This window comes from Muntiacus reevesi, chromosome 17 (genome assembly GCF_963930625.1).
Source record: "Muntiacus reevesi chromosome 17, mMunRee1.1, whole genome shotgun sequence".
Lineage (NCBI taxonomy): Eukaryota > Metazoa > Chordata > Mammalia > Artiodactyla > Cervidae > Muntiacus > Muntiacus reevesi.
The window spans coordinates 50,158,878-50,183,680 of NC_089265.1; the positions used below are offsets into that span (position 1 = coordinate 50,158,878).

Consider the following 24,803-nt stretch of genomic DNA (forward strand, 5'->3'; position numbering starts at 1 on the left):
CACAGGCAGATTTTTTACCGTCTGAACCACCAGGGAAACCCATCACCAGCACATTTGTATCAGTTCTCCTGCCCGATCTCAAGGATGGCTCCAGATGGATACCAGAAAGCTCTGTGGTTTTACTGCAGGAGAGGAACCCTGAGTTTAGGAAACCTGAATTGTTTAGAGTAAGCAGTGAACAGGCATGCCCTTAACTCGGGAGAACGACACCGTCTTTCAAGACTGTTATACCAACATCCTTGAAAAGAAAGTCCGAGGAAACGATAGTGATGCCTTCCTTTCAAGACATGCAGACACAGGAGACACCCCTGAGGAATGACCTCCCAACAGTGACCACAGAGGTGGAAAACAGATTTCAGACAATGAATCTCCCTCAGTTTCAATGGTCATCCTTTGTACTGCCCCCTTTCCAGTCCTTTTCTTACACATGTGATATTCAGAGAAAACATAGAAGGAAGCAAAGCCAAGGCAATGAAAATTATAAGTAATTTTTCTGCTACTGGTGGATCTGAGTAACTTGTACCCACCACAGCCTGCTGCTGAAGTTAAAAATGGAAAAGACTATTTTGGGTAATCCAAACAGCATTTATCCTTTAGATTTCGACACTGAGCTGCCATTATGGACACAAATCTACTCGAAATACTCTCATAATCTGGAAGTTTCTAAACTTCAGCTGCCCTCAAAATGCAAAGTACAAAGATCTATGATCAATACTACAACTTAGAAAACATCAACATAAGAAAAAACAAGAGGGACTTCCCTGTGGTCCAGTGGTTAAGATTCTGCCTTGCAATGCAGGGAACTCTGGTTTGATCCCTGGTTTGGGAACCAAGATCCCACATGCCAAGGAAAAACTGAGCATATACACCACAACTAGAGAGCCCACGAGCTGCAACAAAGGATCCACATGATGCAACAAACATCCCACGTGCCTCAACTAAGACCCAACTTAGCCAAGTAGATAAACAAACCAGTGAGGTAACACCTCATTATCTATTAAAAAAAAAAAAAGGAAAGAAAAAAAAACTAGAGAGGAAACAATAGATAATATTCTCGCTGATAATAATATCAACAAGGGTTTTTATTTAATGAACATAATAAACCAGAAGCTATGCTATACATACATACATATATATAACAAATAAGAAAGTAAATAGAGTCCTAAAAAATTAAGTTGCTAATTATGGATCCAGGCAAGAATACTGGAGTGGGGTGCCATTTCCTTCTCCAGGGGATATTCCCAATCCAGGAATCAAACCTGAGTCTCCTGCATTGGGAGCAGATTCTTTACTCTTTGAGTCACTAAAGCATTCATTAGACAGTAAGTGACACTTGAAACATAGACATCAAAAACTAAATGCTTCCACAGACTACCAATTTGCCTCTGACCAGAAAGAAAAAATAAGTTCATGCTCATTCAAAAAGCCAAAATCAAAATCGTCACCAAAGACCAAGGCTAGCACATAGTCAAAGTGAGTCAACCATGGGAAAGGTTTTTCCCCCAAGATCCTGTTTCAGACATCATTCCTACCAACCTGGAAGGGTAGGGAGCTCCAAACGCTCTCTGTATCTGGCAGAAACCTTCCTGAGAACTCCCATGCTTTTTGAGGCTGAAATCAGGCAAAATGGGTAATAATAAAACCAAAAAGCAAATATCAAGATCTAAAATGCAAACAAATATGAAGTCACAGGGCAAAACAAGACAAAGACTCGCTCATTCATTAGTGAAACCTGTAGAACCAGAACTGGCTTCAGGAAAATTCTACCAGAATTTGGTAGGTGCTGACGATTTGCCAGTAAACTGTCCCCCATACTTTATCTCCTTTCTTGTTGCCAAAGCAACATCATTATTAGAATCCTGTTGTAAAACATATTGAATATGAGAGGAATATATTCACTAGGATTAGCGGCTGTCTCTCTCATAGTGTGAGGACAGAAACAGCAGCTAGCAGTGTGGTTAATCAGTGAGACGAGCAGAGGGGTTACTGCTGGACTTCTTGCTTGGAAATAAGAGTGTATTAGTCAAAGTAGGCTAGGCTGTGCTGTAGCCACAAAAAGAAATCCCATCATCTCAGTGACTTGACCCAACGACAGTTTTTACTCATATATATAAAGTCTAATGTATGCATTCATGGTTAGGCAGCTTTCTTTTAAGTGGTAACTCAGGTCTTGTAACCATACGCTTTCCAACTAATGGCTTCAAAGATGACTATAGGAAATAAAGAGGATTGTGAAATGGGAGGTTTATTATGGGCCAGATTTAAAGGTGCCAAATAGGTGATACTCACCTAAGTGGAAAAAGAGAGAAGACTGCAAATAAATCTCCCTTAAGATGGATTTCCCTTTAATGACTTAAAGAAATTATCTCCTAATATCCCAATTAATACATGGAAATGGTGTACATCACATCCACTCACACTCCAATGACCAAACCTGGACATATGTTCCATCTATCTCATTGTCTTTGTCCCCGGGGGTCAAACAACTCTTCTTCCTTCAGTTCTGGGCACATCGGGGTCAGAGGCCCACGCATTTGTATTTGCACTGTATTTCCTCAGTAAATCCAGGGGCCCCATGCAGCTCGGCTTTCACATTGTGTCACATGCACACAAACATCGTGAGGCAACAAACACCCATTTTATTTTCTAATTCTTTCTCAATCTTTACAAAATGCCAAAGGGGAGGTATACTATTATTTTTCAAAACGTACCCTCAAAATGTCCTCTCATCACTGTTCCTCTGAATACCTTCCACACAGAAAACTTTCTCTGAAATTCTCCTAATCCGAAACCTCCCTCCCTCGAAAATCCCCTGCCCTACAGACCACGGCCTCTTTCTATCGTCTTCCCCGCTACGGTAATGTTATCCATCAACCTGGCCTGCCTCACTTCTTTAGCATTCTCTCGGCATGCCAGGGAGAGCTACTGGCTGGCCTAGTAAAAAAGAGTCTTATCCTCAAAGAAAGAGCTGGCGGTGGTAGATTGCAAATACTCCCATAATTATAATTTACTGTAAATGCCAAAAGCATTTAAAGCAGTGGAAGCCAGCTTGCCTCCTAAATGATTATAAACTTGGGAAGACCAGGGGGGTTAAAAGTCTAATTTAACTGAAAATCCACTTATGTTTGTCAATCTTACTCTTCTCTGTACCCACAGCTTTTAGCACAGAGAAAATTCCCTAATGCCTGCAGAATAAAGGCAAATGGATCTGTGGCTGGAACAAATGTGACAGAAGCACCATCATCAAACCTTGACCCATTAAGAAACATGACGACCACTTGAGTCCATGAGGCTCCAAACTAGCCATCAAATTTTAGAGGACAATCTCCCAGCGCTACTCAGAAATGATCCCAAGTTAATTGGTATGTCTGGAGGGAATGGTTTTCAAGCCATTAAAGTGAAATCAATCTTAAGGACTATTTATTTATGGTCTAGAATAAGGTAAGTGCCTCCTCTCTCTGTCTCCTTAGTTAAGGACCACCAGCATGCCAAGGCCCTGATCAGTTCTCCTACCTCCAGGCAAACTTTGCCAAGCCCAGGCCTCAGCAAACAGCACTTTCAGCTCTTCCATCACCAAGTCCCCAGGACGTGCTTCATCCAGGTCTATCACTCCATATCTGTCTCCCCGCTCTAAGGAGACAAGATCCTCCAGTCGGGCAGGATGATCAAGGAGGAGCTATGTCCACAGTCTCCCTGTACCCAACTCCCTTCACCAACCAGTTTATCATCATACACAGTCTGTACTCAAAACATCCCCGAACTCAATACTGGTGGTTGGAAATGATGTAAAATTATATTACTGCATATTATATATACACATATACCATTATATCTGTGTATATATATTTAAATTACAAAGAATTTTATCAAGTCTAAGGCTTTATTTTGCATGCAAGCCCTCAAAATATAACAGAATCACTAGTTCTTTTGCTCTTGTTTTCATTTTTAACAGAGAGAGCTCAAAGGATAAGGTGGAGTCAAAAGGAGATAGCACGATTTTTTCTTTTTTCATTGTATTTCTTCTTCTTGTTCATTCGCTAAGTTGTGTCCGACTCTTTGCGACCCCATGGACTGCATCACACCAGGCTTCCCTATCCTTCACCATCTCCTGGAGTTTGCTCAAACTCATGTCCAGTGCGTTGATGATTCCATCCAACTATCTCATCCTCTGTCACCGCTTCCTCCTCCTGCCCTCAATCTTTCCCTGCATCAGGGTCTTTTCCAATGAACTGACTCTTTGCATCAGGTGGCCAAAGTACTGGAGTTTCAGCTTTAGCATCAATCCTTCCAGTGAATATTCAGGACTGATCTCCTTTAGGATGGACTGGTTTGATCTCCTAGCTGTCCAAGGGACTCTCAAGAGTCTTCTCAGCACCACAGTTCAAAAGCATTAATTCTTGGGCGCTCAGTCTTCTTTATGATCCAACTCTCACATCCAAACATGACTACTGGGAAAACCATAGCTTTGACTAAATCGACCTTTGTCAGCAAATGACTGCCTTTTAATACGCTATCTAGGTTTGTCATAGCTTTCCTTCCAAGGAGCAAGCGTCTTTTAATTTCATGGCTGCAGTCACCATCTGCAGTGATTTTGGAACCCAAGAAAACAAAAACAGCACTGTTTCCACTTTTTCCCCAACTATTAGCCATGAACTGATGGGACTGGATTCATTGTAGTAATTCAGATATTTCTTGTCTTAGTCTTGGAGCCAAGATTAAGTTTGGTTTATGGTATAAATGAGAAGTATAGGAAGAAAGGGTCTCTCTGGAATCTCCTAGTGCTCGCTCACACTGTAAGACGGGGAGAGCCGTCTGTAGTATTCGTGCTGATACATATGCCAAGCCCTTGTCAACCCAGACACTAGCTACTATAAAACGCGTTGTGCCATATTCACAGAATGCTAACGCAGAATGGAAACATCATTCATGCAAGAGGACAAAGACTTCAACATTCTGGATTATTTGCAAGTGATTGATCCATGAAGGTAACTCTTCCTAACTTCACATGACTTGGTCATGGCCTACCCAGAGGTAGAACCAGTTACACTCAAAATATTGAACAAATGCTAATGGTGTGGCATGGGTGTTGACGAATCAGAACAGACGCTGGTCCATTCTAGTGGCTGGAATGGGGCCAAGGAAGCATTGTGTGAGGTGTTACTTACTAGTTGCCAAGTAGAGGGAGATGTGGAATATTCCAGAGATGAGATCCTGATGGCTAGGTTGACAACATAAAGTGGAGGGGCATTCAGGCTACTGGTTATTTACCAGTTGGTACAGGAATATTTCAATATCAAACACCTTGTACCAGTGTGCCTGCCTACCATCTGATTACTAATGCTGGTTACAGCTCTTTCCCAAGCACAGAACCAAAACCCTGTTCCAATAAAGGGAAACACTCCTCCAACTAAGTCATGATCCTCGGCTTTGTCACATGTATCATTATCCAAAGCTATGCATCATAAAGGCTTCATTCATATCATAGGGGAAAAAACTACCCAGTTCCCGGATGAAACAATATACTGCCAGCTCTCTGCGTCATAGAAAAGTGATCTCTCCAAACATCTAAGGTGAACCGGATAAATCTCTCTAGCCTCAATTTTAATCTTAACTTCTATATTCATTTAGCCATCAGTCTGAAAATGTCTAAAACCGAAACTATTGATTCCCTGCTCCCTTCTCTCTGCTGCGCAATCCGTCTTCACCTTACCCTCAGTCACCTCAGTAAATGGCATTGCCACTGGCATGCTGGCTCAAGCCAAAAGCCCCGGGAACCTCCATCATTCCGATGTCAATCAAGTCACCACGAGAGATCACCTCAACAACGCCATACCATCCTAACTGGTCCTCCTGCTTCCACTCTTACCAAATACAGTCTATTATCTGTCTGAGTTTTCTTTTGTAAAGAACAATCAAGTCACCTCTCTCTGCTAATCACTGCTCTCCCTTGGCCTCCCAGAGCATTTAAATTGAAACTCTTCCTTCCCAATCATGGTTCCTGTCATCTTCTCTGTTGCTGAGTTCAACACCTTCAGCTCTTCTGCACGCTAACTGAGCCCATTTCCACCTTAGGCTCTCCCCAGCCTAGAATGCTCAGTCACTTCCTGGTCCCTGTTCTCTAGGTCTTCATGCAGACTGTCCCATCTCTCAACGCAATCTCCCCTCAAAAGTCATCTCCTCACAGAAGTCTTCCTATCAACACCAGACTCACTGATCCCCCAGGACTCCATTGTCTGACCCCTCAGTCTGCTTCTTCGTGGTTCCTGCCTAATCTCAAACCATCGTACACATCTATTTATTGTCACACTAAAGTGAAGCACCAAGAGGGCAGAGGCTTTGATTCAGGTTCTCTTCTCAATCCCAGAGACCTGGAACAAGAGCTGGTCAACACCAAGCTTCCAAAATTTTGTGGGGGGAAATAATTGAGTTTTATTATTATTTTACCTCCTAAAGCATGTTCCTTTCTGAAAATCCTTCTTTGGTACGTACATGTTATCTTGACATTATGTTGCCTTTGTGAATCTTCAGAATTCAACAGTGAAAAAAATTCCTTATCTTAGAAGGTAATCTCCATGCTACTTAAGCAGGGAAGAAATAAGTCATCTCACAGTAAGTCACTTAAGCAGTACAGGTGTTTCTCATCATAGATTCCTACAATTTCAGAGCAATGGTTTAAGTGAGTATCCATCACCATGGTCTCACTTTACAGGAGCTTCCAAGGGTTCAGAGCTACGCTGTCCAGTGTGGCAGCCACCAGCCACACAGGGGTATTAAACACTTAAAATATGGATACTCTGAATTGAGATGTGCTGTAAGTGTAAAATATACACCGGACTTCAAAGATTTTATATGAAGAAAAGAATATATCTTATTGGTACATTTTATTGATTACATGTTAAATGATATTTTGGCATATTGAATTTAACAAAATATATTATTAAAATTAATTTCACTTGTTTCTTTTTACTTTTTTAACAAAAATGTGACTACTTGAAAACTGTAAATTACGTGTGTGGTTCACATACGCAATTCACATTCTATTCCATCAGAGACCACTGATGAGATTAGATGCCCTGTCCAAAGCTGCCACTGCCCTGTAATGGAAGACCCAGAAGCATGTGCCCGACCTCTGCCTCCACTCCAAGTACCTTCTACTGCCCGGTCACGATGCCCTACAGTGATCCTTTACCAGGGGCAGGAGAGAAGAGCCCGTAAGAAAAGTAAGGAATCCCTGAATCGAACTACCTGCTCAATCAAATCCCAGTTTCACATCTAGTAATAAGTGACTTTGAGAAACTCATTTAATCATTCTTTACCCTCAGTTTCCTCATCAGTAAAATGGGAAAAAGGTATATTGCTTACTTCAATAACCTGTAAGACTCAAATGAACTCATAGATATAAAACCCTCAGAATCATTTCTGACATATAAGCATGTTATATGAGTTTACTCCCATTATTAAATGTTCATATACATGCATGCTAAGTCACTTCAGTAGTGTCTGACTCTTTTCAACTCCATGGACTGTCACCATGGGCTCCTCCATCCATGGGATTCTCCAGGCAAGAACACTGGAGTGGGTTGCCATTTCCTCCTCCAGGGGATCTTCCCAACTCAGGGATCAAACCCACATCTCTTATGTCTTCTGCATTAGCAGGTGGGTTCTTTACCACTAGTGCCACCTGGGAAGCCCTAAATGCTGTTATCAGGCAGTTCAGTTCAGTTGCTCAGTCGTGTCCAACTCTTTGCCACCCCGTGGACCGGAGCATGATAGGCCTTCCTGTCCATTGTCAACTCCTGGAGTTTACTCAGACTCACGTCCATTGAGTCAGTGATGCTATCCAACCATCTCATCCTCTGGCGTCCCCTTCTCCTCCTGCCCTCAATCTTTCCCAGCATCAGGGTCTTTTCCAATGAGTCAGTTCTTCACATCAGATGGCCAAAGTATTAGAGTTTCAGCTTCAGCATCAGTCCTTCCAATAAATATTTAGGACTGATCTCCTTTAGGATGGACTGGTTGAATTTCCCTGCAGTCCAAGGGACTCTCAAGAATGTTCTCCAACACCACAGTTCAAAAGCATCCATTCCTTGGTGCTCAGCTTTCTTTATAGTCCAACTCTCACATTCATACATGATCACTGGAAAAACCATAGCTTTGACTAGATGAACCTTTGTTGACAAAGTAATGTCTCTGCTTTTTATGTTCATATACTTTATAGTAAATTAAAGGCTAGAAAGTTTTAGACTAATGGCCAATAGTGATAGTTCAGGAGTCATTTCATTTATTTTTTTTTTTAATTTTTGCTATGTTGGGTCCTCATTGTAGCTCAGTAGTTGCAGCATGAGCTCTCCAGGTTCAGCATGAGCTTAGTTGCCCTGAGACATGTGGGATCTCAGTTCCCCAAACAGGGATTGAACCTGCATCCCCTGCATTGGAAGGTAGATTCTTCACCTATGGGCCACCAGGGAAGTCCCAGAAGTCATTTTATTTACTTACCTTTTATTTATTTTGGTACACTACACACCCATGACTTTTTTATTTTATGTCTAGAAGTTTATACCTTTGGACTCCTTTCACCCATTGTACCTACCCTGCCCCCAAGAACCATTTTTATGTCAATAGCTCTTTCTACAAACAGAAGTTCCACTTAGATTACCAATTCAAAACATTTCTGTCCCTGAAAAACCTGTTCTGATATCCTGAGATTATCGCACATGTAAAGTCTCATGTTACTTGAAAATTCAAACACAGTTAGAGAACAAAGGAATATGAAGAATTCCATTTCTGCCACTTGTTACCCAGAAAAACAGCAACCAGGTACTATTTCCTCAGTTATGCTGGGGCAGGCATTGAATACACACACACACACACACACACACACACACACACACACACACTCAGGGTCAGTTTCTGCCCCAAGTGATCAAGGTAACACTTCCACTGCGGCTGAAGAGTTACCACGGAAACTCAGAGCTGGAAGAATTTTTAGAGACTGATGAATCCAGCCTCTTCCTTTTACCACCGAGGAGTTTCTATGCCTTTCTAACTTGCCCAAGGTCACACTGCAAAATAGAAACCATTCTTGGACCTACACCAAAGATTTCTGGCAATGCATCACAAGCATATAGACAACATCCAGCTTTTTCAGGTAGAAAGTTTAAAAGTATTAAAGGGAAAAGTAATTCATTAAACAGGCAATGTATCAAATGAAGTAGGGAATGTTTAGAATTTTGGAAAACATAGAAATAATATTACTGATTACTACTTTATCAGGTAGCATAATATAAATTAAGGTATTCTTTGAGTTTTTTGAATAATAAAAACTAAAAAAATAATCTGTTTTTGCCAACATGATTCTCCTTAAAGAGAAGATGACTTTAAACAGAAATTTTAGATGCTCAAAATAAACACTTTAAACAAATAAATATACTTTTGTTGGATAATAAGTTTTTTCTGGCCATTTCCTGGTTTGTATCAAGATACAGCTACACTGCAGTCAAAATTGATTTAATTCTTCTAAGGGCAAATTCAAAATGCCTTTTAAATGCAAATTATCTGGGGGTAGTTGTGATGGTGTGTGTATATGTGTACACATAAATTGACTTCATCAAGGTCGTGCCTAATTCATAGACACTTCCTTTAGGGTCCAGTCTTATCCTGATGAATTTATGTCAAATAAACCAAAGCCGCCTGCTCTTTTCTTCCACCTATCCTTGAAGAGAGACACAAATTAACTTATTAGGCAAGGCAGAAAGACTTCCTCATTACCCTAAATGAACAGTAATTTGAAAATGGTCAGGGAAAGTTCCAGCAGTTTCCTCATGCATAAGCTACCTGTAGACAGTCTACAGTTCCACAGTAACAAATACAAAGGCAGAGAGAAGACATGAAAGGGGTGATTCGGTCAACTTCTAGACATTTTAGAAGACAGAAGCAGCATTTAAACTCAAACACCTGCTTTGAAGGCTTACAGCTGGTGGAGTTTGGATAGGCTTATGGTTTGTGACAAGGGCTTTATATTTAGTTCACTCCATTTCATCTTGTTCTTTCATTCTTAAATAACAATGCTTCTACTGAAAGGGAACAAATGTATAAATATTAGACTGATATGTTCAAATGCAGAATAACAAAAGCAGAATGTAGACAACCTTTTTTGAAAAATGTATTTATTTTTAATTGGAGGATAATTGTTTTACAGTAGTGTACTGGTTTCTACCATACCAGACAAGCTTTAAGAAACAACCTCATATGAGTGAACCCAGAGCCTGTTAAATGTGAAGTCAGAAAGAGAAAAATAATACTGTATACTAACACATAGATGGTACCGATGAACCTATCTGCATGGCAGCAATGGAGACACAGACATAGAGGACAGACTTATAGACATGGTGGTTGGGTAAGAAGGAGAGACTGGGGCAAATGGAGAAAGTAGCACAGAAACATACACACTTAGCCCACCAGGCTCGTCTGTCCATGGGATTCTCCAGGCAAGGATACTGGAGTGGATTGCCATTTCCTTCTCCAGGGGATCTTCCAGACCCAGGGATTGAACCCGGGTCTCCCGTGTTGCGGGCAGATGCTTTAATCTCTGAGCCACCAGGGAAGCCCAACATACACACTGCAGCTGCTGCTGCTAAGTCACTTCAGTCGTGTCCGACTCTGTGCGACCCCACAGATGGCAGCCCACCCGGCTCCCCGGTCCCTGGGATTCTCCAGGCAAGAACACTGAACACACACACTACCATATGTTAAACAGATACCCAATGGGAATTTGCGGTGTGACTCAGGGAATTCAAACCACAGCTCTGTAAAAGCCTAGAGGGGTGGGATGCGGTGGGAGGTGGAAGGCAGGTTTAAGAGGGAGGAGACATATGTACACCTATAGCTAATTCATGTTGATATATGGCAGAAAACAACACAATATTGTAAAGCAATTACTCTTCAATTAAAAATAAATTTAAAAAAGAACAACCTAACTCATCTCTTGAATCTGAGACCTAAGTTCTTCTTCTTTAAGGTTCAGTGACAGTAAAAGAATCAGAAATGATGGTCACAAGACAGCTTGAAGAGTTTATAAATTGTACAATCTCTTCAACACAAATTAGGTAGTGAAGAAACTAGCTGTCCCCACAGGTGGGAGTGGATACAAAATGCAGTTAAAATGAGCTGATTAAATGGAGTTTTTTTTTAATGATAAAAATTGGAAGAAATAAGTGAGGCTTTCAACAAAATTTATGAGCTTGAAAAATTATCCTAACATTCATACTGAGATTGTAAATCTTCTCCTCTTGATTGCATTGAACTTTGGAAGCTACAAAAGGTGAAGGAATAAGAAATGAATCAAATATATAGTAATAACACCCAAGTTAAATTTAAGAATAGGTATAGTAATCATGAGCAGCACTGAGGTTTTTTTGATGCTGTTATTGTTTAAAGTATTTAACCTGATGTAAAGTAATCTGAGTATTAGAACTGTGACTAATTTATAGGAGTTAATAGTATAAATGATTATTTGATTTGATTACACTTAGGAACAGTATTGTTTATTACATTTAGAGATAGTTTTGACTGTTTAAAAGAACAAGATTAATGTAATATATAACTTTATGTTTATGAGATCACTGGAGACACTTAAATGCTTAGATTTTTCTTGCCACCTTTGTCAGGGGGTTGATATATTTGAGGCTACTCAGGCTTTTTAAATGTGTAAATAGGTTTTTAACTGTCTAATGGAAATTTCACTGAATTAATAAGTAGAGTTAACTTAGCAGTAAATTAAAAGCTAATCAAAGAACTAAGTGAAAGTCATGGCATACATATTTAAAAATTGAAATGAATGTAAAGGTTTAGGACAACTAGGGTTTTACATTCCTCAACTTCAACAAATTCAATATCAAGTAAAAGAAGTAGCTTCAAATGTTTATTTGCTTGCAAAAAAGACCCTTTCATATACCTGAAAAGTCAACTGCAGGACAATAATCACCAGAATATTGGGAGAATGAGAGACCCAGATATGGTGTTGACCTCTAGCCAGCCAAGATCCCATCATATTGGATATCAGATACCTCCCCCACAAACATAGGGCTTCCCAGGTAGTGCAGTGGTAAAGAATCCACCTGCAATGCAGAAGATACCAGAGCCTCAGGTTTGATCCCTGGGTCAGGAAGATCCCCTGGGGAAGAAATTGTAACCTGCTCCAGTATTCTTGCCAGAAAAATCCCATGGACAAAAGAGCCTGTCAGGCTATAGTCCATGGGGTCTCAAAGAGCCAGCACACACACAGAGGTACGGTTGCCCCAAACATATTACATTCTGTTTTTTTTTTTAAACCTTAGAATTGCATGTGATTGGGAAAGAACTCCCAGATACTAGGAATTAAAAAGCTGAGTGCAAAACAGATTGCATAATATTTTATTAGCTAGGATACCAGTTTAGCAGCTGTTGGAAAAGGGTGCCATCATTCCTAGCTCAGAGCTAGTACGGCACCTTCACACTATCAGGAATACAGGCCTCTCCTACCTTGTTGCCTTTTCATCCTCAACACCCAACTTCCATCTCATGGGAAAAGGCGGTTGCTCTTAGTGCTACCACCAAATCAGCATCCTTCTCTAGAAGGGAAGAAAGCCTCCTTTCTTTTTAAGGTCACAACTCAGAAATCACCTATATGACTACAGTTTCCATCCCATGGGCTGTAAACTGAGTCAAACGACCACACCTAGCGGCAGTTAAACTGAGCATGTCATGTGTCAAGAGATTACCGCATCACAGAAGGAGGAAAGGCATTTAGGAGACTGACAGCAGTCTTTGCTGCAAATATGCCACTTTCTAAACTAAAAAAAAATTTTTAAACACTCAAGAATATTCACTTTTGTGTGTAAGAAAATGTGAAAACTTAGAAAAAAAATAAGACACATGCAATACATCACTGATTCCAGAACATCAGCCCACATTCCAATGTCAGTATGTAATAAAGTTTTCATTAGTCCAAAAGGGAACGTTTAATATGAACAAATATGAATTTGTTATAAATGTATATTTATCCAATTTAAACTATCCTCTATTAAGAATAAGCCCTTCCCACTATTTGAAGGCAAAATATTCTTTCTTTTAAGCAATAATATTGATACTAAATGGCAGTACATTTGTTCATTCAGCAAATGTTTCTGGAACATCCAAGCACCACACAAGACCTATGCTCAACAAACAGAGTCTAGAGGGGGAGACAGAGAGTAAATAAAACATCAGAAATAGAGTTAAGCCACGATGACAACTATTTTTAAAAAGAAATGTAGACTATACCTATGGCTGATTCCTGTTGATGTATGGCAGAGACCAACACAATACTGTGGAACAGTTATCCTTCAATTAAAAAAATAAATTAAGAAAAAAATGTAGAATGGGCTATGGGAGAATATTCTGGGAGGACTTGTTTTAGATCAAGGAGTCAGTGAAGGCTTCCAGGAGGAAGGGATATTTAAGATGCATTCTGAAATGAGTACCTAGAAGACCAGTAAGGACACACGCTGGAAGCAGACAATTGCTGTGTGCAGACATATAATAAGGAAGCATGTGGCCCATGACAGGTCCTAAGAGGAGGCTCTGTGGACAGAAGTAAGTGATCAAAGGGAATAACTGCAGAGAGGTGGCAGGGGCTGGATAGAGGATCTCACCGGCCATGCACAGATTTTATATTTGCATCTGAAGGCAAAAAGGGAAGGGAAGACATAGAAAGGTTTTGAGCAGGAAAGTTCAGTTCAGTTCAGTCCAGTTGCTCAGTCATGTCTGACTCTCTGCGACCCCATAAGGCACAGCACGCCAGGCCTCCCTGTCCATCACCAACTCCCGGAGTTTACCCAAACTCATGTCCATTGAGCTGGTGATGCCATCCTACCATCTGATCCTCTGTCATCCCCTTCTCCTCCTGCCCTCAGTCTTTCCCAGCATCAGGGTCTTTTCCAATGAGTCAGCTCTTCGCATCAGGTGGCCAAAGTACTGCAGTTTCAGCTTCAACATCAGTCCTTCCAATGAACACCCAGGACTGATCTCCTTTAGGATGGACTGGTTGGATCTCCTTGCAGTCCAAGGGACTCTCAAGAGTCTTCTCCAACACCACAGCTCAAAAGCATCAATTCTTCCAATTTACGTTTAAAAAGTCACTCTGGCTGCAATGTGGAGAGTGAACTCAGGGCCAAAGAGCAGTAGAGGATGAAGTAATCCAGACAATGGTTGGGGCAAATAGGATGGCAAAAAGTGCACACAGAGAGATCTGGCCTCCTGAAGTAGATTTTGGAGAGATGTTGGCTCCGGGAAACAAACAGGAATGTGATTAGGCACCAGAACTCTGGAGTCAGACTGTCTGGCTTCAAACCCTAGCTCTAAGCTAGCTGGTGAACCTGGTTTTGGAGCCTCAGTTTCCTCATCTGTATAATGGGGTGGACAACAGTTAACTGAAGCTCCAAGCACAGCAAGAAATAAATGAGATTGTTCAAGTGCCTAGAACGGTGACTGGATGTATAAATGTTTTATTATCATTATTTTATTTCTAGTGTTACCTGTAGTAGAAGATCAGGAGACACAGAACTGACGTACAGACATGGTTAGCAGGGACAAATTGTGACAGTAGAACTGACACATATACACTGCTGCTGCTAAGTCGCTTCAGTTGTGTCCAATTCTGTGTGACCCCATAGACGGCAGCCCACCAGGCTCCCCCATCCCTGGAATTCTCCAGGCAAGAACACTGGAGTGGGTTGCCATTTCCTTCTCCAATGCATGAAAGTGAAAAGTGAAAGGGAAGTCGCTGAGTCATGTCCAACTGTTAACGACCCCATGGACTGCAGCCCACCAGGCTCCTCCGTCCATGGGATTTTCCAGGCAAGAGTACTGGAGTGGGGTGCCATTGCCTTCTCTGATACATAAACTACCATGTATAAAACAGTCACTGAGGACCTGGTGTACAGCACAGAAGCTCAGCTTGGTGCTCTGTGAAGACTCGGAGGGGTAGGGTGGGGCTGGAAGGGAGGTTCAAGAGGGAGGGGATAGATTTATACATGTAGGTAATTCACTCCATTGTACAGCAGAAACTAACAACACTGTAAAGCAATCATATTCCAATAACAAAAGGAAAAAAAAGAAAGACCAAAAAGACTCCCCGGATTCTGGTTTGAGCACCAGGTGGTCAGGGGTACCATCTGTTAGTAGAGATGCATCAATCAGGGAGAGAAAGAGAGAAGACCCTTCGATTTGGCTCAATGTGTTCTATTTTGGATATGTTAAGAAAGGAGTTGGGAAATACGTCTAATATCACCTTTTAAGGTGCTTTTTAGATGAATATACTAGAATATTTTTAACATTCTCACTTGGCAAATGGTTTAAACGTTTAAGTAACATTTTCACTTGATAAATTCTTTAAGTACTCCAGTTCGATTCCTGGGTTGGGAAGATCCCCTACAGGAGGGAACGGCTACCCACTCCAGTATTCTGGCCTGGAGAATTCCAGGGACTGTACAGTCCAAGGGGCTGCAAAGAGTCGGACACGACTGAGCGACTTTCACCCTTCAAGGCCCAAACCAGGCCAGTCTTCCTTCCATGAATGTTTCTGTGACACCCGAAACAACAGAGACCTCCAGCTCCTGTAAGGAATTCACACTACTCACCTGGTATTTCATGGAAGCCACTACAGAGAGAGAAGGAGAGACATGTATTTATTCAACCTCTGATTTAGCTAGGCTCTGTGGTCAGCTTTGTGGGTTCAGTGGCGAACAAAGCCATCACGGATTTCAATGTCCCATGGAAAGCTCTTCCTAGACTCCACCAGCCACCTGGGTGCAGCCCATCCGCACTGGAGCCAACAGTAGCCTGCATTAGTGAGCTCACATGTGCCTCCTCTTATTTGCTTCTTACCCTTTATATACATAACAGTCCCACTGACCCAGGAAGCAACCCTTTTCAGAGTTTCACAGAATAAGATTACTTGAACTCAGTGGGGCTGATGGAAATAAAACAGAGGCATCTTTTCCAATCTAATTTCAGCACTTAAACTAGTTTTATGAAATTGAATTATTTGTCAATAATTGGAACCGTTTTGCTTTATTTTAAATTTGTACTATTAGAGGAAAAAAGAAATTAAACAGCCTTATATTCTTGATTCTGAGATTTACTTCCACACAAATGAACATTTTTAAGGTCAAGAGGGCCTTTGCGTTGATGTGTACAATGCAATAAATGAAAATCTGCTTTCAAGACAATGGCACCTCTTAGAACCGATGTTACCTTAGAAATGAAGTTCAACATGAAGACTCGGGAGTGACTTAATAGAACTGGCTGGCAACCAAGAGACTGGCCTCCTCACTGTGGCTTACTGTCAGACAGCTACTGATCACCAAACCCTGCGACATCTGCTGAGTCTAACTCCTCTGATCTTTTTCTACCCCATCCTTAAAAGTCTGCACTCTTGTTTCTCAAACTCTGTGGTAAGGGACCAGTTTTTAAATTTTTCCCATTCAGTTGCAGGCTATTACATCAATGAAACACAATAAAAATACCCCCTGATGCTACATCAATGTTAAATCGCTATAAAAGTTTCTAGGTGTCTATTCTTGATTTCTGTATTTGTCTGGCCCAGGACCCATGACTGCTTTTTGAGTGGCACTGACTTAGACAACCAGGTTTAGACTACGAGGTACATTAGATGATGCTTCTATAAATGATTTATCACCTTCATTTATCTGATTTTGTTTAGGAATACAATTAGCTTATATTTCCCAGTTATATAGTAGCTGAGCAACAGAAAAACATTCTGGAGATGAGTTACGCAAAATGTCAAAATGAAAAAAGAAAAAAATGTCAAAATGAAGGTGTCATTCATGGCAGGTTCGAGAAAGCAGTGGCATAGTTCCTCTTTGGGTCATGGACAACTAACTGACTACAAAAGATACCTTTCAGACAAAATAATAGAAGATAAAAGTTCTCTTTTTCTCTCATTTACGACCAAGTACAGAATACCAGAATGTATCGGTTACTTGGGGGAAAAAAACAAAACAAAAAAAAACAAAAAACTTGACAACCAGGAATATATAGCAAATGTTCCATTTTCCTTTATCCAGATCAGTTGTGTCCAACTCTTTGTGACCCCGTGAACTGTAGCCCACCAGGCTCCTCTGTCCATGGGATTTTCCAGGCAAGGGTACTGGAGTGGGTTGCCATGCCCTTCTCCATGGGATCTTCCCAGCCCAAGGATCAAACCCAGGTTTCCCGCATTCCAGGCACTTTACCATCTGAACCACCAGGGAAGCCCCCAACGTTCCACAGAGGTAGAATTTTCAAAGAGCAGACTGATATTTGGTGGCTAGTACTAAAATGGGCTTTCTCTGCACCACTTAGTCCGTAATAGAGAGATAATTACTTAATGATAACAGGCCATAAAACCATTACAATTTATAGGAGCACAACCTCAGGAGTTCTACATCAAGGTCAAGGGCTCACGCAAATGCAGACACTGCTGCTTTTGTAAGGACTCTTGCCAAGGTAAGATGTAGGCACACGCGTGCCTGCTTCTCCTCTCTGCCCAGCAACCTGACACCTGGGGAGAGAGCCTAAACAGTTCCTACAGATCACCCAGTTCACATTCTGAAGACCCTTCATCAAGTTGCTGAGAGAGACTACTTCAACATCAAAAAATAGAGCAGCACCTCGGCAGCTTGATCCCAGGGGCCTCCCAGATACCCACTGAACGAGAAGGTACCTGCTTTAGAGCCCAGGGTGGCAATCAGAGGCTGGTCCATCCTGAGGTCCAGGCCAAGGTTATAAGACACGTTCTCCAATTTATGTGTATCAGGATCACCAGGAGATCCTATTAACATACAGCTTGCTGGTCCTACTCTAGAATTTGATTCAGAAGGCCATGCTGAGGACTGAGAGTTTGCATTTCCAACAAGTTCCCAGAGGAGCTGATATTGCTGGTCCTGGGAGCACACTGGTATAAACCATCTGATGCCAGAATTGGAAAGACCTCAGAGAGTCCCTTGGACAGCAAGGGGATCAAACTAATCAATTCTAAAGGAAATCTACCACGAATATTCATTGGAAGGGCTGATGCTGAAGCTAAAATACTTTGGCGACCTGATGCGAACAGCCGACTCATTAGAAATATCTAATGAGCTGGGAAAGATTGAAGGCAGGAGGAGAAGGGGATGACGGGATGAGATGGTTGGATGGCATCACCGACTCAATGGTTTGAGTTTGAGCAAACTCCGAGATGGTGAAGGACAGGGAAGCCTGGGGTGCTGAAGTTCATAGGGTCACAAAGAGCCAGACATGACTGAGCAACTGAGCAACAACAGAGGTCACCTGATCCAAAACATTCATTTTACAGTGAGGATCCTGGGGTTCAAAAGGGAAGGTCTTGCTCATGGTCATATGTTTACTACTCAGAGGCTACCTCCATCAAAACAACAGCAAAACAAAACAACCCCTCAGGTTTCCAGAGCCTTAACATGCTGCTCACTTCATGATGCTACGTTATGACCACACGTCAGGTCCATGTTCTCTGAGAAGGGACACCAGTGGAGATTTCATGTCATTGACTGTCCTATCTGCATGCCCTTCTGGAAAAAACATGCTGCTTCTATCAGAGACCTTGTAACTGAGCCCAGCAGAGGGTTGGCAGCACAACGGGGACTATTTATTGCGTAGATTTTACTGTTTCTTATTTTTATTATTATTTTGTGCTTTTTTACTTCACTGCACAGAATGTGGGAGCTTAGTTCCCTGACGAGGACCTGCAACCCCTGCATTAGAAGCATGGTCTTAACCACTAGATCACCTAGATTTTAAACTCACAAAGGCTGACTCCAGAGAGCGTGTTCTCACCACTACACCATCCTACCTCTCCCCAAGCTCCCTGTGCATATGTGTGCATGTTAAGTCGCTTCTTCAGTTGTCTCTGACCCTGTGTGACCCCATGAATTGCAGCCCACCTGGCTCCTCTGTCCATGGGATTCTTCAGGAAAAAATACTGGAGAGGGTTGCCTTGCTCTCCTCCAGGGGATCTTCCCGACCCAGGGATCGAATCTGTGGGCAAAATCAGATGGCCTGAGGTTTTGCAAAGTGAAAGAAAGTTGCAAGAGATGATCACAGAGGATTTGCTGCACTCACGTGGAGGTAGGCATCCAGGGCAGCCTCAGTGACTCTCAGCTCTCTGGGTGGTAAGTTTCTGGCTGTGCACTTGGCAGCCTGGTCTGATTCCAGTGTCAAGACTCCCTTGGATCTTGCCCTTTCACTTAGCCTGCTCTTCAATTCCCATCAATTTACGAGCTTCCTGTTTCCCCTCCAATAAATCATTCTTAAGTGGAATTATTCTTCTGCAACCAGGAACCCTGGCCAACATGATGTCATTAATTTACCCATTAGCAGAGAGCCAACTGTGGTAATGAAAGTTGGGGTTCCACACAGAGTCCTGCAGAGTACTATTCCTCTAGCACCCTGGGATTTCTGCTGGTTCGCTTCTAATTCTTTGCACTGTCTGCAGCGGCGGCTGCTGGCCTTATAGGGCACCCAGCTTCAGGCCATGTGCATTCAAATGAAGCTCTGTCTGTGCTATGCATCTCCCAGACTAAACTGATTGATTCAGGTTCACAGCCTCACTCACATGGGGCCGCAGGCTCAACGACAGGGACAAGAAAGGCCCAGAAGGTTCTAGAGCTTGGAAGGGAACTGAGCCAAGTCACGTTAGTGATTGTGCCCTGGGAAGGCCCTGGCATCTGCTTTCCTGGTTTTTACAATTTGATTCTTTTCATTTCATTAGACACCCTGGTAAGAATCCTTCGAATAAAGTCCTCTTTTTGTGTGAATTTCAATCTGTTTTGAGTAACACAATAGCTTTGCTACAGTGACTTGCTGTACACTCCTCTCTCCCCTCAGTCCAACCGCCTCCCTCCCTGCCACCCCACACAAGGGAGTTCTTACAAGGAGACTTTTCTCTTGTGATTCAGGTATCATAGAAAAAGAGAAAACAAAAGGCGATACAGACTAGAAGCCATTAAAAATGAAAAAAGTACCCTTTGAGGACTAAGACTTTTTTACATTGTTTTTCATCTAACTCTACTGTTAGATTTTTCCCTTTTATATCTACTTTGATAGCACTGCAACCTTAAAACTTTCATCCTCTAACTTGGAACTCTAGAAATGTGGTTTTCCAGATACTTACGCACTGGTGACTGATTTGAAATAGGGGAGTTGACATCTTTGTTTCAAGTGTTTAATTATCTTCAGGAAAAATAATGTACAGTTTTCCACTGAAAATGATCAAGGCCCAGCAGAGAAATGACTGATTTTTGGACTGAGAAGAGGGGTACAAGATGAACCTGGAGCACGGAGTTATGCCAGAAAGTACGGAAATGCTCCAAAAACTGATGCAGGAGTGATACGGGAACTAGTGTGCAAATTGGGTGCAATTTCAGTACCCAAATGATTCAGTAATGAAATAAAAACCACTGGTAAAACTCTCTCACACACAAACACAATCCTAGCTATATGTGAGTTTACATGGATAATAAATAAACCAAAACGGGGCAGAGGAAGGCTTACAGCAGAATATCTGGTGCCAACTGGTCAGTGGAGAGAAGCTGGAGCCGGACAATAACTTTCTAGCCATTAAGCCTAAGCAGACTTGCAGCCCAGGAACATGACAAATAGTTCTGACATGGAATTTTGTTATAACCAATGCAACAAAACTGTAGGGGACTCAGATTTTTCAACTCATTAGTATAAGAAGAGTAAGAGATTTAAAAGTCAGCTTAAGGTTCAGAAAATGATAAGGAGAATTCCAAGCAAAGCATTTTTGTTAAAGAACAACCAGCACAACTTAGACAAACTGCTACCAACCTACAACTGGTCAGCTAAAATGGAAATAACACCTCCCCAGCTGCCAAAAATGCTACAAAATGGAATGAAGCTAGTTGACACTTACTAGCCAACAGAGCCAAATTAGTCTACAGTTAAGAAAGGGTAGAACCAGAGTTTGAACTCAGGCAATCAGACCTAAGAAGCTACATTTTTAATCCCTATACCAGCATAAGTTAAATACCAATTCCCCGGTACACATTCCAGTTCCAACATGAGATCTGCATCCAAAATCAAGACATCAGAGATGCTGGAGACACTCGAACTGATTAACAAGCAGCATTTTTCCAAGCCTCATTTGATACCAAAAATCAATAAAAATCACATTTCTCCCCATTTCGTTGCTATTGTCCACTTTCTTCCTACATGGAGTGATGTTCGTCAGGTTCTTATCAGAACTCTTTTGTCCTGCATTTATCTGAGGAACTGATGAGGAATTTCTTTCTACTAATTTCAGCCATCTCCTTTATTTCTCCCCTTTCTCCTTCCACAAGAAAGTGCCACACTGACACCTTGCAAACAGTAGCCCCAAATGGGAAGCAAGTTTTATCTCTCCCTGTGGACACTGACCCATGCTTTTATTAAGCACAAACAGGATATGGCCCCACCGAATGTACTTTGGAAATGTCCTTAAATCACTTCGTTGCAACAGCATGCTTCCTTGTCAAAGAGCTGACGGCCTTTTGGCTCATTCCACCCTCCACACGGGATCCTCAACTCCTATTTGCAAAACAGTTTTCACCTGAGGTACTCAGGCAGTGGTTCATCTAATGCACCCATTATAGCAGCTCAGGTGACTTTTATTTTCACTCAAACTGCATGACTTTAGACAAAAAAGGATTCCCTAATTTCTGTGTTTTTGGCGTCATGGCCTCCTCCTCTTCTGTCTTAAGAAATGCAAGTATGCCCTGCTCCCTTGCAGAGCAAACTAAACCGGAGGTTTCAAAGTCCATCCTTGGAGTTTTGGATAGTTCCATGTGGTATAACAACTTGCTAACAAGTTCTGGATGATTAGCACTGAGATGGTGTGCTAGTCACAGCTGAAGATGATTAAAAAGGGGTTCCTGGGAGGTCAGGCAGTGCTGAAAAGGGGCAACAAGAGGGTTAGGGCAAGGGCCTGGAGGGTACAAAAACAGATTCTAGTCACCTGGATTAAGACTTTCAGGGAAAACATACCTACAAACATCCCTACCCTAGTTTGATCGTAAGTAAATGCAAGCATTTTACCCCTAAACAGTCTTATCACCAATACAATATGGTCAGCTTCCTGCTTAATTTTCATTTGTCAAGCTCCTGGTATATTTCAGGCACTGAATTTTACACATTGACACAGATCAAAAAGTATTTCACAAGGAAAGAGGACTCAGTCTGTCCTTGAAAAAGTATGCAGTTAAAGGGCTTCCCAGGTGGCTCAGTGGTAAAGAATCTGCCTGCAATGCAGGAGACACAAGTTCGATCCTTTGGTTGGAAAGATACCCTGGAGAAGGAAATGGCAACCCATTCCAGTATTTTTACCTGGGAAATTCCATGGACAGAGGAGTCTGGCGGGCTACTGTCCAAGGGATGGAAAAGACTAGGGCTAAACAATAACAACAGTGCAGCTAAAGCCCGGCCCGCCCCTAATCTTCGTGGAGCCTCGGACAGGAGGACACTGGGGTCCCACATAATTACTTTTCAGCGCTATCCACCAACAGACAGTCACAGAATCCTCCTTCCTTGGCAAATGTAGCTTTATAACAACCCGGAAGGCCAAGGACCATTAGAATTCTCAGACCCCTCCGAGTTCTGGGCCAGGCATGAAAGGGCAGCCCAGGTCAGTGAACAGAATCCTCTTCCTTCCCCACCGAGGCTCCATCTCCTCCCAGAGTGGCTTCTCAGGCCCACCTGCAGACCTGAGCCCACACTTTCAGCACAGCGGCTTGGTTAGGCACTCTTCAGGGAAAGAAAAAAGTTGAAATATTTGCAGCTATCTAGAAAGATCTGACAGCTGCTACTCTGGTATGAAAGAAGGAAAAGGTAAATCTTCCTCAACAGCAAACAGACTGAACAGGGTTCTAGAAAGTCCCAAGAGAAGGGATCCTGCCCTAAGGCGCACACTGGGCAAACTTTTAACATTCTCTTTCCGTTTTTGAAAGTGAGCGTCCTACCTAGAGCTGTGCAGACGCCCGAAGAGCCCGATGAAGAACTAGCCAGAGCGGCTGGGGAACCGGAGTCCCAACCCTAGATAGGAACACACGGGGAGCTGAGCTGAGCAAGGGAGGTTTGGGCCTTTACGCAAACAGGCCTCCCCAACGGGAGCTCGGGGAGGCAGGCGGAGGCCGTCACAGCGGGGAGAGAGGTTAAGGCTGGGCTGCACCCCCACGACAGTCCCGGTATCTGCTTTGCCCTTTCTCAGTCAGGGCAAGTTCGCCAATTTTGCGTCCTGTTTTTAATTCTCTAAAATGGGGATATCACTTGTCCCCATCACTGGGCGGCGATGCGCGTAAGAACCGAGCGCTTCGTTAGCGCTCAGTCAACCGTACTTACTCGAGAGCGCAGGGGCCAGGATGAACCCAAAACGTGGATTAAACAGCTCCCCACCACCAACCCCCAACATCCAAGATACGTCCTGCAGAGGCGGTGTGCGCTGTGGACGCAGGGGTGAGGTGGATGAGGCTTTAGGGAGAGACGCACACAACGGAGAAAGCAGAGGTCAAATGTTACCTCTCAGCTGTTCGGGGTCAGGAAGGGGGTGCCTTCCAATGTCGCCCAGCTGGAGGTGCAAAGGACTGCCGCCTAAGGGCCCAGCTTGCTGTCATCCGCGAGCCCCCGGGAGGAGGAGGAAGCCGCGCAGCAGCAAACCGCTCGGTTCCAGGTCCTCCAGCCAGGGATCCGGGCGAGGGAAGCGGCCGGGAGCGAAATGCCCGGAGCTCAGGGGTGGGAGACGCTCACTCACCCAGAAGCAGCAACTTGAGCTCGCGGCGCGCGTCCTTCTTGTCCCGGCGAAGCTGCCGCTCGATCTCGGCGCTGATGCGCTGCGACTCCTTCTCCTCCGCGGACAGGCAGCAGCAGCCGGCCATGGTACGCGCAGCCCTCGACAGGCCACGAAGTCTCGAGGGCCCGGACGCTCCGCCGGCCGATCCGCGACGGCACCGGAGTACGGAGGGAAAAGACCCGGGCCGACTCGGGTTTCGGAGTAAGAAGCCGGGACCGCCCGGGTTCAGTCCCGCCTGGAAGGGCGTCTCCGGGGCGGGAGCGAATCCGGAGCTCTGGGAACGCTCAAGTGCACCGCAGATCCCGACTCACCCAGCCCCGCGCGGGGGAAGGTGGAAGGCGAGCCGAGGGAGAGAGCGCTGCCGGCCCCCGAAAACCAGCACGCCTCTTGGCACAGGAGCTCGACAGTCTGGGAGCGCAGACCGCTCGCGAAAAGTTGGGGCGTCGGGGAGCGGGATCTCCTGGACTCGGGGATGTCCCAGGCAGGCGGCAGGCAAGGCGTGGGTTGGAGGCAGAGGTCCTAGCGGGCCCTCTCCTGCAAAGTTCTGAAAACCTCAGCGGTGACCGCAGCCTAAGACAGACTGGAAAAGTTCCCGGAGGCGCTCGTGGCTCGAAGTGGCCGAAGGAGGCGGAGCCTCTCGAACCCGCAGCCCTGGCGTCGGCTCGAGCTGGCCTTCGCTGCTCGCCAAGTCGGTGGCGCCCGGGGCAAGAGCGGGGAGTAGGGAGCTGCGGAGCCGAGCCCAGGCGTCCCGAGTCTCGGGGAGCAGCCCCCACAACCCCTGGCCGTGGTGGCCCGGCGCGAGGAAGGCCGAGGCTGCGGTAACCAGCGTGTCCTGATCTCCAGGCCCCGCTCCCTGTCCGGATCCAAGTTCCGACAGGTGAGTGAGGTTTGCCAACTCCCAGCCTCAACTCCTCCCAGCTGCAAAAGG

The 24,803-nt window shown here is 43.7% G+C and overlaps 1 protein-coding gene across 2 annotated transcripts in view; it reads right to left on the reverse strand.

Moving 5' to 3' along the window:
- The window catches only part of GNA14 (G protein subunit alpha 14), a 188,404-nt gene extending 164,310 nt beyond the window's left edge, over nucleotides 1-24,094 (reverse strand). Inside the window, exon 1 of one of the 2 annotated variants that reach the window (XM_065908333.1) lies at nucleotides 23,605-23,709. Coding sequence is in view for 1 of the 2 variants with exons in the window: in XM_065908332.1 (XP_065764404.1) it covers nucleotides 23,837-23,960 (124 nt within the window). In the remaining variant the exon portion in view is untranslated. Of the gene's footprint in view, nucleotides 1-23,604; nucleotides 23,710-23,836 lie in introns of those variants that run through there. The other variant, XM_065908332.1, reaches the window with a different exon arrangement.
- Between the last annotated feature and the right edge of the window lie 709 nt (nucleotides 24,095-24,803).